The sequence below is a fragment of the Electrona antarctica genome, assembly GCF_951216825.1.
Source record: "Electrona antarctica genome assembly, chromosome: 4".
NCBI classification, from domain to species: Eukaryota; Metazoa; Chordata; class Actinopteri; order Myctophiformes; family Myctophidae; genus Electrona; species Electrona antarctica.
The window spans coordinates 27308203-27328229 of record NC_136809.1 but is presented as its reverse complement, the minus strand read 5'-3'; the positions used below and the strand labels follow the sequence as shown (position 1 = coordinate 27328229).

The 20027-nt window shown below is 45.7% G+C and overlaps 1 protein-coding gene across 9 annotated transcripts in view; it reads left to right on the top strand.

Annotated features, from left to right (window-relative positions):
- Window positions 1-20027, top strand: part of lrba (LPS-responsive vesicle trafficking, beach and anchor containing) — a 312184-nt gene that overhangs the window by 83554 nt on the left and 208603 nt on the right. For 4 of the 9 annotated variants that reach the window (XM_079499896.1, XM_079499890.1, XM_079499895.1 and 1 more), the window contains exons 26-29: window positions 3801-3922; window positions 4847-4954; window positions 5697-5838; window positions 8797-9145. In XM_079499896.1, the coding sequence (XP_079356022.1) occupies window positions 3801-3922; window positions 4847-4954; window positions 5697-5838; window positions 8797-9145 (721 nt within the window). The remainder of the gene's footprint in view (window positions 1-3800; window positions 3923-4846; window positions 4955-5696; window positions 5839-8796; window positions 9146-20027) is intronic. The other 5 variants (XM_079499897.1, XM_079499892.1, XM_079499891.1 and 2 more) reach the window with 3 other exon arrangements.

Genomic DNA, 20027 nt, shown 5'->3' with positions numbered 1-20027 from the left:
TCTCTCAGTCAGTTCATTCTGAGTCAAACCCCCGCGATCATGGGAAATGCATGGGAATGTGCAGTCAAAATGCACAAAGCAAACTTTATAATCTCAATACTTAGGCACAAACCAACTAATTACGAGGAACAATATTGATGTAACTAAGAGATTCGCTGAGTTAGATATATTTTATATACAGAGATTTAGAAGAAATAAGCAAAATCGCTATGCAACATTTCCTCCTCCTCCTCCCTCTGTGCGCTCCGGGTCCAGAGCAGCATGGCACTTTTTCTGACCTATAAACCCACACAGTGTTGCAACAGTGACGTGAGGTGGACTTGTAAATCGGCTGGGGCGCGGGGCGGAGCAACAGTGCTTGCAATCCATTGCATGTTTGAAGGCACACAAACCACGCAGAGAACAGACAGATGTCACAGATCCTTCATGTTAGAAAAACATTTGCTGAAAAACGTAACTTTCAAGTGAAGTTTATGGATAGTCCTGCCTGACTGTGCTTAACCAACGCTTCACCGCGTGTGATTCAGCGTGGCAAGATTTCTACACAGGCACACGCAGTAAAAACACACACACACACACACACACACACACACACACACACACACACACACACACACACACTGAGCGAGGTAGCAGTCTCATGACGTTCTTACCTAAATGTGTGTGCAGTGCATGCACTCAAACTTCATTATTGATCATGCGCGACGTGATGAAAGCATTTGTAGGTCAGACAGGCAATACTATAGGCCCACATGTGTATATATAAGTAAACCAACCAAGATTCATAGCATTTCTTTATTACATCTTGTGTAGGCCTACATATTTTTGCTCTGGATCCAAAAGTGTACCATTTTGAATCCCTATAATGAGCTGAAACAACTGTGTACAGTGAGTGACATGAGGTATTTTTGAGTTGTGCGGAGCTATGTGTGTGGGTGGCGGGTGCGTTCCTGTGGGTCAGTACAGTGACAGTACAGTACAGTACAGGGTACAGTAGAGGGACCCCCACACGGTAACTCCGTCATTTCTCAACCGTTTCGGACGCGGGGCGGCTCGCCAGAATCAGGCCGACACCCTGGGTGCGTTCCTCCTGTGGGTCTAGAACTTTGATTCACTCCCGAAATCCATTTGGCAACAAAAAAAACAATCACACCTGTGTGAAGTGTGGGGCGCTCACTTCACATTATCTAATTATCAGAATTGTGTGTGTGTGAGTGTGTGTGCGTGTGTGCGCGAGCGTGCGCATAATATATATTCACAATTCACTCGAAAACCGTTCAAATTCGACACACGCGTTCCACACCACCACAGGGAGTGCAGTGCCCGGTGTTGAGTCCGTCGGATAGCCGGTTGTCCAGAACCAGCACAAAAGCCTCTGCCCGGGCTCTGGACCTGATCACCCCTATAGCTCCATATACTGTCTGTAAGGAGCTGGCACAGACACTTCATATTTGGGCATGCCTGACACAAAACTCCATATATAGGAATAAAGGGACACAGAGAGACAGTTGCACAAATCTCCATATATGGGCACAGACAGAATGGTGGGAATAAACCCTTTTGGGTCTTGACCTGAAAAGTTTGCTCTACAGCACTACTACACAGTACACTCATACAGATCTTCATAGTAGTGAAAATAGCAGATCTACAAGTGCACAGCACGTCGCTTCGCGCCACGTTGCGAGCTTATAGATCGGCTAATTTTCTATTAACATTTCTTAGATTCGTTTTAAAATGTATAAAATCCTTTTACATCTTTTTATTTAAAACCAAAATCTTTTGAAATGTTGTGACCCATAAAAATTGGTCGGTGACCCACAAATGGGTCTCTTACCCAGTGTTTGGGAAGCAGTGCTGTAGAGAAGTGCAGATCTGTGGAGCAGAGTGGTGTAGCCCCAGGGCCTCTTTCTACCCTCTGCTTCGCTCTATTAAAGTTTTCCTCTGACAGCTTCAAGAGCCCGGCTCCTGCTCCAGCTGAATAAAAGATATTCAAATGCTTACATTATTCATTTTACAGGGGAGCGCCTTCCCAACGCACACAAATCAATGTGTGCCACACGTGTACATGGACAACACGCACACACACACACACACACGCACGCATGCACTCAATGATGATTTAAATTATTTCGCCAACCTTTGTTCCATTTGGGTAATGGAGCATGTCTAGGTATCTGTTTTTGCTCTTAGATGCTCATACAGTCAGTGGCGTAAACAAAATGGTCGCCTGTTCCCTCACCACATTAAGCAAACAGAAATTATTCTTGGCTCAGACGGCGGCATCTTTGCTATAGTCAGTGGGAGAGCAGTAGCCTCCAATACTACAAGGCCACTTTTAGCAAGCAGCCGTTATGAAATGAATATTTGATGAGGTATGCTCTCCCCATTGCTGGCAACTAATCTGATTTTGGGAGACTGTAACAAGGTTTTGCCTCTCTTCTCCTCTGCTCTCAGTCCCCTCCCTACCTCTACGTCCTCTCCCTCCTTTATAAATGGCGGTATGAGTGAACAGATCTTAATGGAAAAGGCGAGCCTATTTCCAGACAGAATAATTTCACCCCCCCTAATCTAAACGGCTCAGAGTTAACATTTGTCAGTTGTCAAGCACACAGCGATGCGAGAGAGGGGATAAATAATATAAAACGCAAAGCGCAGAATGAAAAATAGAAGCAAAAAAATAAAGCAAAGCTGAAGTAGAACAGCAATATATCAGATTAGAAATGGTAAGTGCCCCCATTGAGACTTGAACCTAGCCGGAGTTATCAAACAGCAGATATTTCCTGCCTCCGAGAGAGGTACTCTGTTACCTGCTCGGCTGGCAGTGTCATCTGTTACAGGAGCTCTGTGTTGAGGGTGTGATATGGGGGGTGTGTGTGTGTGTGACTGTGTGTGTGTGTGTGGGGGGGGGTGACACAGGGGGTTGTGTGGGGGGTGGTGAGCACTGACCTTGGAGGAGAGGTGGAGCAGGGAAGAGTGAACGATGCTGCCAGGGTTGGCCGGAGTGCTGACCTTGTGTCGCCCACCCTCTTTTTCTTCGTCTTTGTTTTTTGTTGATCTCAGCTCTTCTTCTTCATGTGGTGTTGATTCCCTTTTCCTGAGACAGCTTTTGACCCAGATTTATTTTTTGCAAGGCTATTGGGTCCAGTCTTTTTTTTTCTTTTTTGCATCCCGATTCTGGGTCATGTCATTATGTGAACATTCAGCAAAAATAGCCAACCTACAACCTGTATTGCATTATGATGCGTTTATAGATCGCATTATAGATGCGTTTTAGATAAGACTTTTGGTGCAGTGGGAAAAAGCATGTATATTCCCTGGCGGACACCCCGGTCAATGTGGGTATCAGGCCATTTCTACATAGACCCATAATGTCTCTATTGTACAATTAATCCTGTAGGGAAACTGTGTGAAAACAATGACTTGGGCACAGCTGCCCAATAACCTGCTTCACACTCTCATACAGTGAAATACACATGGGACCCGCTCGGTACAACCTCAACTGGAAGGTCACCTTGATGGTACTTTTTGAGGGAAGGCTTTCTTTCCCTACCCAGATTTCCAACTGGTCCAGGGACCAGCAACACAGGAAAATCCTGGGTGTTAATTAACTCTGTCACCTTAATTTTTTTTGTGTTGTGTTATCACAAACGTACCTCTGTAAACTCTCACCACCCACCATCTCCCACCACTTTAATGCCATTTCTGTGTACACAGTATTACTTTGAACTCTTTTGTATGATGGATGTAACCTAACCCCCTTCTCTCTCCCTCTCACAACTCTGTACCTCTCTTTCTTCCAGTGTGTGCTATGGCTGTGAGGAACTGTCTGGAGTGCCAACAGTGGGCTAACCTCACGTCTGAGGTTAGTCATACTGTCATGCCCAGCAGCATGCTGGGAGCTGCTAACTCCTTGCCCGCACAGGCAAGTGCATTTCCTCATGTCAATCTGCAGCCCCAGACTACTGTAACTTTTATATTGTTCCAGGGAGTTCAGTCACATGCTATCACGTGCTATCTGATTAAAGGATGACAATGAAAATCAGTAGCACTCCCCAGTCCTGAAGTTGATTGGTCATCGTAGTGTCAATATTCCCCCCCTGCAAAGAATAAAGTAGATTATATAATGTAAAAAAAAAGATAAATAATGTACATATTTCTCAGCAATTCCATCTATTGGTCAGATCTATTGAGATATATAACATTCGGATTATATATTTCTCTTAAAAATAACTAACACCCCCAATTTTTTTATTTGAGGGTGTCCTTATTCCTTGTGGTTGGTGGTCTTATCTTGGAATTTTCCACTGTGGTTAGACGGGCACTAAAAATAACCTTTAAAAGATGCAAGCATCATCTCTTTCTGTTTCCCATCTTCAAGCCTGGTAAATTGGGAGAAATTGTGTCCTTTGTGGCCCCAACCAACAGCAACAACAACAAAGTGTTATTGCATTAGCTCATATCTTATTGCATTACCCCACCGGTTGCTATATGTTACACTGTCCAAGGCCTTGTGTCATTGGATTTTGGATTTGATACAGCACCTTCCTGTAAATTTGTGGTGTTCTTCCCTGAAACTGGTGTGTAAAGGCTCATTTATAATGCAGTGGCTTTATGTCCCAGCTTTTATGTTAAGGATGCGGCGTGTCTCCAGGGTAGACGGAGCTGCTTCCCTGTGTCCGGAAACTTGACCCTTCTCCTCATAGTGTGCATAGAGATGATAAATAAACATCATTACTGGTTTCAAAATGAACGTACCGGTATGTGGTTAAAAAAGGCCTCTTTCTCTCTCTCTCTTTCTCTCTCTCTCTCTCTCTCTCTGTGTGCGTGCGTGTGTGCGCATGCACAGAGCCCAGTTGATGCAGTGACAGGGGGTACATCTCCAGTCAGAGACCTGGACAGAGTGCTGCAGGACCAGGACATCAATCGCCTGAGAGCCGTGGTCTTCAGAGATATCGTTAGTCACCACACAGATGCAAAGATGCACAGCATACTGTATAGAATGCTGCTATCGCTGCTTCAAAGCTCATGTATAAATGTATCTTAGTCGAAATTCTAATTCCAGGACACAAATATAGCAGTATTTTTTTTGAGTGGTGCAACCACTCAAAAATGATCATGAGAAATCATGATCATGAGAAAATGCAACAATTTTTTTCTCATAGGAGGGCTGTGGGCAGTTCAGAAACCCGTCCACCAGTGACATCGCCAGGGAATCCAAGCTAATAGAAACTGCAGGCTCTCTATTCCTGAAAAGTTGCAATGCGAAAATGGAAGCCATCATTCTCACGATAATAAAAATCTAAATATATTTTAAAACAAATATGGTCTGGATGTTCCGGGGACCCCCACATGGTAACTCTGTCATTTCTGGACTGTTTCGGACGCGGGGCGGCTCGCCGGAACCGGGCTGGCACCCTGGGCGTGTTCCTGTGTGTCTGGAACCACTCACGTCACATGGGTGTGATTTTTCCATTTACAACACAGATACTACATAAACAACGTAATGTATTACTCTGTTAACCCTGATTCTGCCAACACACACACACACACACACACACACACACACACACACACAGAGCTAAATACATCTCCCCATATCATCAATGGACTACTGGACTGTTGGTCTCTCTGTGTATGTGTTTTGTAGTGGAAGTGAAGAGTCCAGATGTGTTTAGTGTGGCTTGTGTTTGTTTCAGGAGGACAGTAAACAGGCCCAGTTCCTGGCGCTAGCCGTAGTTTACTTCATCTCCGTTCTCATGGTGTCTAAGTACCGGGACGTCCTAGAGCCGCAAAACGACAAGAAGCAAGCCCAGCGCTCGCAGTCTGCCAGGAGCACAGGTAATGGACACACACTGTTGTTGTTGTACTACATTCAAAGCCTCACTGTTGGTGTATCCTTTTGTAACTCTGGGGCGACCCGAGGGGCGGGTGGTTGTTGGAGTGTATGCCACTTGGGCTCTGGTGCTTGGCAGTGAGTCCCGGCTCGATTCCTGGGCCGGACTGTCCATTTGCTGCATTTGCAGCAAAAAAAGACTCTGAAGTGTGCAAATGTAACGACATTATGGTGGTTACGAATGCCTTGAATGTATGTTCAGTGTTATCCCCAGAAGCAAATATTCACTTAAAAAATATACTGGTATACATATTCAAAGATTTGCGCAAATCGTCACAATTCTTCAAAAATAGAAGATCTACAAGCTCATAACGCTGCACAAAGTGAGTTTGTATAGCTGTATGTATATGAGCTTGTTTATCTGCTATTTTTTTAGCTAAAATCTGAAATGACACGCATGCTTTCCCAGTTTGAATGCGTTAAAGGGCCACTTCACCCCTTTTGCAACCAGATCTTATTTTAATGATGTTTGGGAGACGAGAAACACTTTCCTGTGGTTTTTATGTGGGTAATATGTGTTTTTAGATATTTCAGTATTTCAAAGTGTCCTTGGGCTCCATGATGTCACTGGACACTTTGAAATACTAAAATATCTAAAAACACACATTACCCACGTAAAAACCCCAGGAAAGTTTCTTGTCTCCCAAACATAATTAAAATAAGATCTGGTTGCAAAAGGGGTGAAGTGGCCCTTTAAAACCCTTGGGGTGCCACCCCCAATTGCAGCCCGTTTGTGACATATATTCATATTTTTAATTCATAATTTTAATGCCAAAAGAAAAATCCGCGATTTACACACTATATCTCATTCTGACGGGGCAAGACTATAGTATTGGGACAATCAGTCCTGATGGTGGCGGTAACGTCACCATTGTGCCGATTCTGACCAAAAGGAGCGAGTGAACGATGACCACATCCGGTTTGGATCAAAATATCCGGTAGTAGCTTTGCTAGTGTGCCACAATGAAAGATGTCCGGAATGCTAAGCTATCATCGTCTTTTTCATAACTAAGTCAAATTAAGCTCTAATCAAGCCCAAAACATCGCATTTTACGCAGCGATGCATGCGCAATCATGCGCGTGCGTGATCGACCATGCACGCACGGATTTCGGCCGGTTTTAGGAACATTACATCGGCCGTTAGCCAAATTAGCCAAAAAATGCTAAATTTTGCTACATTAAGGTCCCGATTAGGCTCCCGATTGACAGCCCGTCAATTCCGTCAACGGGATATCTGGATTTATTGATTAAATCCGTCAATTCCGTCAACGGGGCTCTAAGGGTTAAGGCTGAAGATTGTACTGTGTAGTACAGGGCGAGGCGGCTCATTGAAGACCAGATTGTACTGTGTAGTACAGGGCGAGGCGGCTCATTGAAGACCAGATTGTACTGTGTAGTACAGGGCGAGGCGGCTCATTGAAGACCAGATTGTACTGTGTAGTACAGGGCGAGGCGGCTCATTGAAGACCAGATTGTACTGTGTAGTACAGGGCGAGGCAGCTCATTGAAGACCAGATTGTACTGTGTAGTACAGGGCGAGGCAGCTCATTGGAGACCAGATTGTACTGTGTAGTACAGGGCGAGGCGGCTCATTGAAGACCAGATTGTACTGTGTAGTACAGGGCGAGGCGGCTCATTGAAGACCAGATTGTACAGGGCGAGGCAGCTCATTGAAGACCAGATTGTACTGTGTAGTACAGGGCGAGGCAGCTCATTGAAGACCAGATTGTACTGTGTAGTACAGGGCGAGGCGGCTCATTGAAGACCAGATTGTACTGTGTAGTACAGGGCGAGGCAGCTCATTGAAGACCAGATTGTACTGTGTAGTACAGGGCGAGGCGGCTCATTGAAGACCAGATTGTACTGTGTAGTACAGGGCGAGGCAGCTCATTGAAGACCAGTGGTCCTGAGGAAGAATGCCCCCATGCTGGGAGACATGGATACATACTGTAGTAGGAAGAATGCCCCCATGCTGGGAGACATGGATACATACTGTAGTAGGAAGATAGTCTGATAACTGTGCTTTAAATCTTGCTCTCCTCACGGCCGAGCTACACCAAGCGCATGCACGTGATATGCACATACGCGAGCCCCGCATACGCAGACCTTAAAATAAGACTGGATCTAAATGTGTGTGTGTGTGTGTGTGTGTGCATATACGCACACGCGCGCTTTGAAAAGCCTGGTGTAGCTCGCTCGTTACTGTTTGCAATGCTGGGATCAGGAATTGAAGCATACGCACTTTGCTGAGAGTGATGGCTATAATACCGGAAATGTGCATGTAATGTGGAACGCATGATGTTTTTCTTCAGCCCACAGTTAATGTTACTTCTCCAGTAAAGCACCATGGCTCTGATTCTTGCATTCTGTACCATCGGTTACTTGTAGTATTGTAATTTAGAATTGAAGTTTACTCAGAGATTACAGCTACACACTTACAATAAGTACACCTATATTCAAAGGCTTCATGTATGCACTGTTACATTGTATACAGTACATATTTTCACTGCACAGACAGCTGATAAGTCCGCTCCCATGTTAATCTGCAACTGGCAGAGGGTATTTAGCTAGTGATGTGTGGGAGTGAATATCTGGGGTAGTTGTCCCCTTTGGCCAAATGGACTTAACAACCCTTAGAAATACTTTAAGAAAACTGTTCTTCACAAGAACAATGTCTGTGTAACAAGAGTCACTCAATCTTCACAGTGGGCTAGCTGTGTGTGTGTGTGTGTGTGTGTGTGTGTGTGTGTGCGCGTGTGTGCGTGTGCGTGCGTGCGTGCGTGCGTGCGTGCGTGCGTGCGTGCGTGCGTGCGTGCGTGCGCGGACGGATGGCTCAAAAAAATATGCACACATCCAAATCTTGTGGAAAGGTTTTGACATCTCTTCCTTTGTCTCCTCCAAAGACAGTAGCTCTGCGACTGGAGGACCGGACCTGGAGAATGGCGTCTCGCTCCGTCGCTGTGATTCAGGCATCGTCGATGACCGCGCCTCAGGGTCCACCATCGAGGCAAGCGACCACCTGTCATCTGCTCACGGGCCTGACGCCATCTCAGAGGCCCTCTCCACTCTGTCCTCCGAGGTCAGGCCTGCTGCAGAATCCAAGGGCAAGAACGTCAAGGATATCCTGCGGAGCCTGGTGAGCGCGCCCACCGATGACGTCATGGTGGACCCCAGCCTCCTGCCGCTGACCTTCCTGGGAAGTCTAGGCGACGGAGCACACGATCCTGCACTGCAGTTCCGCGGCTTTGACAGGTGAGATGGAGGGAGGACGTCTTTCCACACGGACAGACGAATGCCTCTACTCGCATACATACACTGCACACATTGTATAGGGTGGACTATGGTTGAGAGTAGGGATGTCCAATATTATATATACTTCAGTCACTTTCACATTAGAGCACTGCAGAGGGCAAGTGTGTGTGTCTGTGCACCTGGCCCTCTTTGATGCTCGTTGAGAGCCCAGCGTCAGTTGGAACCAGTAAATCGGTGTGCCCAGCAAAAAGTGAGTTGTGAGCCCCTGCTTTGTTCTCTGAGAGTGATGTGAGTCACGTAATGGGAAGGTCTCAAGTTCGGTTTCCACTTAATCCCACCAGGTATTACTGTACATGAACATTGAAAAGTGTGAAACTTTCTACCATACCAGAAAATGCTAATGAATGCGTTGAACCTTGGGTGTTATTCTGAGGGTAAATGAGGTCAGACTCTTCTAATCAGTTAGTTTGTTTTCAGCCTATTTTCGATGTACTGTAGGGGGAATAACTAGTGATCATGGCATCAAGAGTTTGAATCTGTCTCGTGGCTTTTATCGAATCCCATCTCCTCCTTCCCATTGAATAACCACTGTACTGTTAAAAATCTGGAAAAAATAAATTATAAATGAATTGTCCAGTGTCTGACAATGGGTCAGTCAGACTTGACATCTTCATCGGTTTCTGGACAGCCCGTCTTGCTGTCAACCCTCTTGTGGTCTTTCCACTTTCTATCGTTATCTTCCCCTCCCTGTAGAGAGGTGCTTTTTTTTGTTGTTACATTTGACAGTCAAAGACATGAAACAATGTATCTCAGACTGAAAGCTAAAGCAAGAGGAGGCCTGAGGTGCAGCATCAAACCTGCGTGCTGCAGCTCCCAGCCCCCTTTTGAACTGGAGGTGGATGTGTGTCTGACTGGCTTCTCCCTCCGGCTCCCTGTGTCGACACAGAGCCTGAACCACAAACTAACGCTCTACAAAGTACCCGTCTGCCAGAAAAGCACCTCAACACAATGGAGGCTTGTCTGCTAGCCTGAGAGAGAGTCAGAGATGGGGAGAGGATATAAAGGAGAGTAATAGAACGATCAGCTATGGATCACATTCACTTCTGTACCATGGCATCTCCGGCCATTTGTGGTGCCCCCTATGGGTGGAAGTGAAATAGCCTTTTTGCTCCAGTTTAGAGCAGGGCTTCCCGACAGTTCATAAAATGTTTGCAGACCGCGTCGTGCATCAAAACAGAGAAGTTGACTGGCAGTCAATGACTAGCTGCTATTTAATAATTATATTATATCACTAAATAATGTTATATCATTGACCTAAATGGCATTATATCAACATGGATAGGGTGATTTAAAAAGGTTATGCCAACCCGTGTTCTGAGCCGGTATTGTACTGTTGTCGCATTGTCATGCTTTCAACTTTGTTTGGTTTGAATAAATCCCAGGGTGTGGGGGATCGTATCTTAACCCCCTTATGTCGCCACCCTAATTAACAGTGGATTGTGCCTTCTACAGTACCTGCACTATTCATATTTTTTATTCATCATTTTAATGCCAATAGAAAAATCTGTGATATACACACTATGGGCAGTATTATGCGTGTCTTAAGTACCAGGTCTTATGACTTAACTTAAGACCTGGAGGCGTGGTCAATGCCATTTGGCTATTCTGAGTGGCCAAATGGCATTGATCACGCCTCCAGGTCTTAAGTTAAGTAATAAGACCTGGTACTTAAGACACGCATAATACTGCCCTATATCTCATTTTCACGGGGCAAGACTATAGTATTAGAGACCCAGTCCTGATGGTGGTGGTAACTTCACCATTATGCCGATTTTGACCGAATAGAGCGACTCTGGCGATGTCATTTCCGGTTAAACAGAACATCAACATCTGCTATCTTTCTGCCCTGTGTTACACAATCATCTGTCCGGGATGCTAAGAGATCATCGTTTATTTTAATATCTAAGTCAATTTAAGCTCTAATCAAGCCCAGAATATCGCATATTACGCAGCTATGCACATAAAGACCGCGAGCGTGCGTGCGAGAGCGTGCACGTGAAGATTTCGGACGGTTTTAGGTAGATTACAGTTAGCCAAACTAGCCAAAATTTTCTACATTATGCTACATTAACCCCCCGATTATAGGGAATAAAACAATTACGTCATTTACATCAAGGGTAATGAGAGATTTTTTGATTCATTACGTCAATAGCGTCAAGGGCAATAAGAGGGTTAACAACACTGGAAGTGCTAACTCCCATTGGTTGTGTACTACATATTATATTTTAGCTAAAATGCTAACATCTTTTAATGTGGCATTTTAAAAACTGCTATAAATATGCTGTATATGGTACTGTGTGTAATATATAAAATACTCAAAGTCTCAAAAATGAAGTCCTAGTACAAGGGAATAGAGATAGAAAGCGAGGCAGACATTCAGGCACAGAGATTGGGGAGGTGGAGAGCGATCAAAGGGTGGTAAAGAGAGAGAGAGAGAGTGTGCAGAGGATGAGATGGAGGGGAATGTTCAGGGGATACAGACAGTGAGACAGGGGTAGGCAAACAGAAAGATAGACATGGGAAAAGAATGTGAGACGGACCGACAGTCAGAGAGATGGGACTAGTGGAGGTGAGGCAATGTCGGCAGGAAGTAGTTTATTTTTGCCATGTCACTGATATTTAATGCCTGGCTCTTACTATCAGCCTTTCTCTCTCTACTATAAAATAAGTGGAGCGGGCTCCCTCCCGCGCTACTGTATGCGAGGTGTATAAATTGCGTTCCCTGTGGACGAGCCATTCCAGCAGACGGAGACAGTGTAGAGACCGAGTCGGGGTGCGTACTGTAAAGCCACACAGGCGGACATGAGTGCCAGAGGACGGAACCTCCGTCTGGTTTCTATTTGGACCGGAGCATTGTCTCCCAACCTGGCAGACTTTCAGACAACAGAGAGAGTGAGAAAGAGATGGAAAAGTAGGTGGGAAGAGAGAGAGATGGGAGACGCTAGGTCAAGGATTTCATTTTATTCTTTTTTTAGGCAATTTACTCTAACTCAAAACATTAACAAGAATGAAAAGCAAAAAACTCTACAATGACTGACAGAAAACTGAAAACAACAATGACAGAGTTCATAAGAGCGACCAATGTGCCATTGGAACATTCCATTATAAACATGAGGAACAAAATGTTTACACGCACGCACGCACGCACGCACGCACGCACGCACGCACGCACGCACGCACGCACGCACGCACACACACACTCTCTGTCTCCATCTGTCTGTGGGAATCCTGAGATGTTCCTGTGATCCAGAGTTTCTTCCTTTATCTGAGGAATGTTTTGTCAGGTCTCAGGACTCTCCTCATATCAGAGGGATTAGACTGGCTCCTGTCCGCTACACACACACACACACACACGCACACATGCACACACACACGTGCACGTAGACACGTAGGCACACACCCACGCACACACAGTAGGTAGAGTAAAAAGCAAACGTCAGAAGAGCTGGAGAACATACACTAACAGCTTGCTGGCTGCTGATGGGAGACGCACGCACGCACGCACACACACACACACACACACACACACGCACACGCATGCACACATGGACACACACGCAATTCACCCCAGGAACACTTTTAACTAGCACTGAAGGCATTGCTGTTGAAGCTCACAGACTTACACATAATAGTATCCACTTACATATGCTGTATACTTCCAAATAGTAGCCCTAACTCAAATAGCCGCCCACTACCTAATATCAGCACGGGGTCTTACACCATTTTGCGTAATATACACGGAAATGATTGCCCCCGTCCGTATAAACGCTGGGGGCCATTATTTGCAAACTTAGCCAGCCTCATTTTTATATTTTGTTGAATGACGGTGCGCAGAAAATAGAAGATCTACAAGCTCCAAGTGTCGTGTCTTCAGCGCGTTGTGAGCTTGCAGATCTTATGTTTTTGATGCGCCACTCACCGTGAATCCAAGCGGAGGTCCTCACAAGTATAGAATCACGCTACACCAAAGTCCTCCGTGCATCTCAAACATACGTTTGTGCCATAGTCAGCCAATTCACAACTGATTGTTATAATTCAAAGTGGTGTATACTCCGTGAAGAGTCTAGTATCATTAGGTGTATAAATCATGTCATTTATACCTTTATCGAATGATATGGAGAGAGGGGCAGACGTCGAGTAATAATGTCCAAACGCCTCCCCGGGGCATGGAAAAGGAAGAGTTCATATGCTATCCAGAGAGAGAAACCATGTTCAGCACCAGGTGATTATCCATACAAGTTTGGTTTCGCGCAGAAGCAATGTATTATAGACAATTAATCATTTTTTCTGTCCTTTGTAATTGTGTACATTTATGTATGTATGTATGAGAGAACATTAAACGATAGACATTGTCCTGGGGCACATTCAAAGATATAGTTGACATATAGCCTACTATACACTGCGGCTATAGGCTATTAGATGCAGCTGTTGTTTTATCTGTTATATTTGTTAATTTATGTTTATAAAATAGGCTAAGTAACACATTGAGCACAACTGCTCCTTCAACCCATCAGGACCAGTAAAGTGCCCAGTTATCTTGATGGTTGTTGAACTGAAGCGCTGGACTCCTCACCAGCTGCATTCTCCTCACTAACTCCACAGTTAAGTTGAGTCCCAAACACAATCAATTTAATTTAACAACCTGCAAGGGAGTTGCATTTTGTTGAAAATTTTAGATCTACAAGCATCTACAGTGTGTTTTGCGACACTGCATGGACCCGCAGATCCGTTATTTTCACTGAATGTTTGGCCCAGAATAGGGACACTCTGTTTCCTGTGGTTAATATCTAATTAATTCGCTGGTTCTAAGTTCTAACCACTCTGTTGTCCCCCACACACCCTCGCCAAAACTTGTCCTGCAGCGCGCGCGCACACACACACACACACACACACACACACACACACACACACACACACACACACACACACACACACGCAACCTACGGTAGAGTGTACTAGAGAGTGAAGTGTCCCTGTTTGTCTGGTGATTTATTTATGAGCCTTGTCCCTGTTATGACAAGCCAGTGTGCAAATATTTGCTGACACTAACCAGACGCTAAACAGTGTCATTGTACGTGCATAGTGATTTAGGCTGCACGGTCAGGGAGAACATGCAAGTGTTAGACATGAGGATAACATAGTGGATCTGTTTGCATTCCTGTGTGAGAGGTGGACATGACGATGAGTCATATCGCACGATGAACAACTTGCTGCGCAGAAGGATTACAAAGACAAACACCATGTTATGTTAGTTTTTTGCCAGACCCTTGGGGGTGGCTAGCCTGTTTTTTTGCCAGCTACATATATATTTATAACCCCCCCCCCCCCCCCCCCCCCCCCCCCCCCCCCCCCATGTACACCATATATGTAGAGTTTTAGCCAAAAATCAGGTTTTAACATTGGTCCGGTTGATAGGCAACGCCGCCGTCACCCCAGCACCAGGATCTTTGCCCCCGTCAATTCCCCCGTCCACCACTTTTCTTGGAATTGAAGCTCCGATCAGGGTGTTTGAACAGAGGGTTTAAGCACTAGTTTGTAGTTGATGAATATAGGCCCATTGAACCTTTACACTGCAAGATACATTAGTAGACTAGAAAAAGTGCCCTTCTGGGCACAGGTCTCCACCAGGAGGATAGGAGTGTGTGTGTGATGTTTGGCAAAATGTTTAGGAGCAATATAAACGTGTGTGTGTGTGTGTGTGACGCGGCTTGGCCTGTTGTAGCGCCACCATGAGGCTGATTTGAAAACTGTGAATTTGAAAACGTGGCATTTCTTCCAAAGCCTAGTGGGAATATGCATTCACAGTTTCACCACAATCGGACGCTGCGTTGAGTAGTTGTGGCGATTTGTACAAAGCGGGCTACTCCTGAAAAGTTTAGAAGCCAATCGTAGCCAATGAGGGTGGATTAGGAGAAATCAAACAAACCCGTCTAGATCACATGACTATGAAGAGCATGTGTACCGATTTGCGTGAAATTTGGATAAAATCTGAAGGAGTAATATTAGAAAATGTGTTCCACGCAAAGGTTTTTCCTTGGCCTCTAGGGAGTTGGCATACAAAGTTATCCACAGATCCATGCAGTTAGAGGTAAAAACACTTTTCGGCCAGTTATAGCGCCACCTTGAGGCTGAGTTGAAAATGTTCATGTGGCATTTCCTCCTCGGCCTAGTGGGAATGTGCGTGCACAATTTCACGGAAATCACACGATGTGTTCATGATTTGCAGCATTTTGTTTGAAACTGAGCAAACTTTGGAAGCCAATCTTAGCCAATCAGGATGGAGTCTGAGAAATCTGAAAGACCCATTTCGTTGAATGGCTCTAGAGAGACTGTGTACCAATTTGCATGATGTTTGGACAAAATCTGTAGGTGTACTGTCCAAAAACTTGTTTTGCACAAAGCGGCCTCCTGGTGGCGCTATAACAGGCCGTTCTGGAAATTTTGGGGCAGAGGTTCATCGTTGGCATCCAGGGAGTGTGTGTGCAAAATTTGGCATCGACCGGGTTAACGGTGCCGGAGATTAGCTGTTCACAGACAGAAGGACGGACACACGGACACACGGACGGACGGACGGACGGACGGACGGACGGACGGACGGACGGACGGACGGAGTGCAAAACATACTCTCTCCCCATGCCTTCGGCCTGGTGGAGACAATATTAGAAATGCAAATGTTTTCACATGTATCACATGGGTTTGGTGTGGTGCTCTTGTACAGGCTGTATTGATACAGGCCTGGAATACATTTTCATGCACATACACACACATTGTGTGACTTTCACTCCCAGACCAACTGCCTTCAGGCCTGAAGTCTTTGCCCTCATAAATCACTGATGTCATCAAGCTAATGCCCCTCCCTCTCTTGCTATCATCATCCAATCATGGTGCAGGCCAGAGCGGGATGTCATGGGGGTTGATTGGGGTGTGTGTGTGTGTGTGTGTGTGTGCGTGTGTGCGTGCATGCGTGTGTGTGCTCGCACACATGCGTGCCTGGTAAGTGAATATCATTCTTGGCATTCATATGCACAGGGTTTCATGAAATGAGGGTGAAAGAGGAGATCAAAGCTCTCCTCTACTGGGGTACAGATGCACACCCACCCACGCCATGATCTCCCCCTCCCTCTCCCTTCACATGAATAAGCCATGAGGTTAACACACAGGATAATGTAGGGGTGCAGGCACGCACACACAATACACAATGGCAAGCACACGTTTAAACCTTTACGCAAAAAGACACACACATACGCTACTCACACTGACACACCAGACCTTTACGCAGGCAGGCAGGCACGCACGCTCTCTCTTTCTACCTCTCTCTCTCTCTCACGCTCTTAATCAGTGACAGTGAACCACTTTCATGCTACTTCCAGTGCTGGTTTGACTGAAATAGCAGAGATTACTGGAATCACAGTGTTGACTCACTAGACCTGTGTTAGTTAAAGCCTCTGAATTATTCAGTTCCTCACGCACGCCTCAGTCTTTCACACAAATATAGACACACATACACACATTTAACACTGCAAACACACAAGCATGCACACACTTCTGTTTGTGTTCAAATTCATGTTCACACACACACCCACACTCTCCCGGGCTGCCCTGGGCTGCTGTTAGTGGGCTGAACAGGGCTGTTGACGGCTGATTAATCGACTGGGGCGTCCTACTCAGGATAAGTGTGGCTAATGACCTGCTGAATAATTTACTGGGCCGGAGCTGGAGAACAGATGGAAGACCAAACACGCATGCACACACACACACACACACACACACACACACACACGCGCACACGCACACACACAGTCTTATTCTGCTTTTTTTAGGTATGTACATGTCCAGATGGACCTTCATACCCGTATCAATGCAGACATTCTTGAACACACGCACACACCAGCATCTGGTATAGCCAGTGTAGTTCCATCAGGGTCTACTGACTCTCCATCTCCCTCCCCACTGTCGACACCTCTCTTCCGGGGTGCTTCAAGTCACCACCGCCCCCTCCCCTCATACCAGACCACCACCGTCCCAACCGCTGGTCACTATCTGAACAGCGACATTGTAAATCCTACACGGGTTGTGCTTATAACCACGCCCCAATTCCGTGGCCAACACGGAAGTGCCTCTCGCCTACAACAACTGCGGCCAAGACCTTATATATTACTCTCTCAAGAGAACTTGAGACACCACCGAGCAATCACAGAGCAAGCTAAAGCGAGCGAGTTGCCGTGTTGAAGTTTGATTGAGCCGACCTGTTCGACTTGCGACCCGATAGACGTTGAATAGTAAATCATGTTCGGGCGAGAGCGTTTGCCCAGACTGCCACTCAAAGTGGCTACTGGCCAATGACGTGATACACAACCTGTGTAGGCTTTCAAAGGACGGATCTGAACACCGTATCCTTCCACTTCTACAGCAGTAGTATACCATCATGTTGATCTGAACACCGTATCCTTCCACTCCTACAGCAGTAGTATACCATCATCTGAACACCGTATCCTTCCACTTCTACAGCAGTAGTATACCATCACGTTGATCTGAACACCGTATCCTTCCACTCCTACAGCAGTAGTATACCATCATGTTGATCTGAACACCGTATCCTTCCACTCCTACAGCAGTAGTATAACATCATGTTGATCTGAACACCGTATCCTTCCACTCCTACAGCAGTAGTATAACATCATGTTGATCTGAACACCGTATCCTTCCACTCCTACAGCAGTAGTATTCCATCATGTTGATCTGAACACCGTATCCTTCCACTCCTACAGCAGTAGTATACCATCATGTTGATCTGAACACCGTATCCTTCCACTCCTACAGCAGTAGTATACCATCATGTTGATCTGAACACCGTATCCTTCCACTCCTACAGCAGTAGTATACCATCATGTTGGGAGCATGTGAACACCGTATCCTTCCACTCCTACAGCAGTAGTATACCATCATGTTGGGAGCATGTGAACACCGTATCCTTCCACTCCTACAGCAGTAGTATACCATCATCTGAACACCGTATCCTTCCACTCCTACAGCAGTAGTATACCATCATGTTGATCTGAACACCGTATCCTTCCACTCCTACAGCAGTAGTATACCATCACGTTGATCTGAACACCGTATCCTTCCACTCCTACAGCAGTAGTATACCATCATGTTGATCTGAACACCGTATCCTTCCACTCCTACAGCAGTAGTATACCATCATGTTGGGAGCATGTGAACACCGTATCCTTCCACTCCTACAGCAGTAGTATACCATCATGTTGGGAGCATGTGAACACCGTATCCTTCCACTCCTACAGCAGTAGTATACCATCATCTGAACACCGTATCCTTCCACTCCTACAGCAGTAGTATACCATCACGTTGATCTGAACACCGTATCCTTCCACTCCTACAGCAGTAGTATACCATCACGTTGATGTGAACACCGTATCCTTCCACTCCTACAGCAGTAGTATACCATCATGTTGATGTGAACACCGTATCCTTCCACTCCTACAGCAGTAGTATACCATCACGTTGATGTGAACACCGTATCCTTCCACTCCTACAGCAGTAGTATACCATCACGTTGATGTGAACACCGTATCCTTCCACTCCTACAGCAGTAGTATACCATCACGTTGATCTGAACACCGTATCCTTCCACTCCTACAGCAGTAGTATACCATCACGTTGATCTGAACACCGTATCCTTCCACTCCTACAGCAGTAGTATACCATCACGTTGGGAGCATGTGCTGTAGCCTACGTTTATGTTCTGACCCAACACACCACCAGCTGCTTTTATAGACCACATTCAGATGGAAGCCATTTTAAGCTTTAGCCTTACTTGAGGACGGGGGGACAGGGGACCATGTCACTGGGTGTTCCCCGAGTATAACATCAATTAACACAACCTAATGTAGTGTTTGGTCCCAACCACAACGTGTACAGAGGCACAGTAGCCAGCTCACTACTTAATTTTGTGTGTGCGTGTGCTTGTGCGCGCGCGTGCGTGCGCACTGACTCAGCTCAGTTGTATCTCTTTGCTGTCGGGCAGGAACCTTGGATCTCCATTTTTCAACTTTTTTTCACTCCTTTTTTATGTATTCCATACTTGGCCAATCTATAAGCTCACAACACGCCGCAAGCTTGTCTATCCGCTATTACCATTATGCTATTACCGATAAGTGATAGTGGTTGAGTCCGTCGTGTGTGTAAAGTGATAGTGGTTGAGTCCGTCGTGTGTGTAAAGTGATAGTGGTTGAGTCCGTCGTGTATAAAGTGATAGTGGTTGAGTCCGTCGTGTGTAAAGTGATAGTGGTTGAGTCCGCCGTGTATAAAGTGATAGTGGTTGAGTCCGTCGTGTGTAAAGTGATAGTGGTTGAGTCCGTCAGGTGTAAAGTGATAGTGGTTGAGTCCGTCGTGTATAAAGTGATAGTGGTTGAGTCCGTCGTGTGTGTAAAGTGATAGTGGTTGAGTCCGTCAGGTGTAAAGTGATAGTGGTTGAGTCCGTCGTGTATAAAGTGATAGGGGTTGAGTCCGTCGTGTATAAAGTGATAGTGGTTGAGTCCGTCGTGTATAAAGTGATAGGGGTTGAGTCCGTCGTGTATAAAGTGATAGTGGTTGAGTCCGTCATGTGTATAAAGTGATAGTGGTTGAGTCCATCGTGTATAAAGTGATAGTGGTTGAGTCCGTCGTGTATAAAGTGATAGTGGTTGAGTCCGTCGTGTATAAAGTGATAGTGGTTGAGTCCGTCGTGTGTATAAAGTGATAGTGGTTGAGTCCATCGTGTATAAAGTGATAGTGGTTGAGTCCGTCGTGTATAAAGTGATAG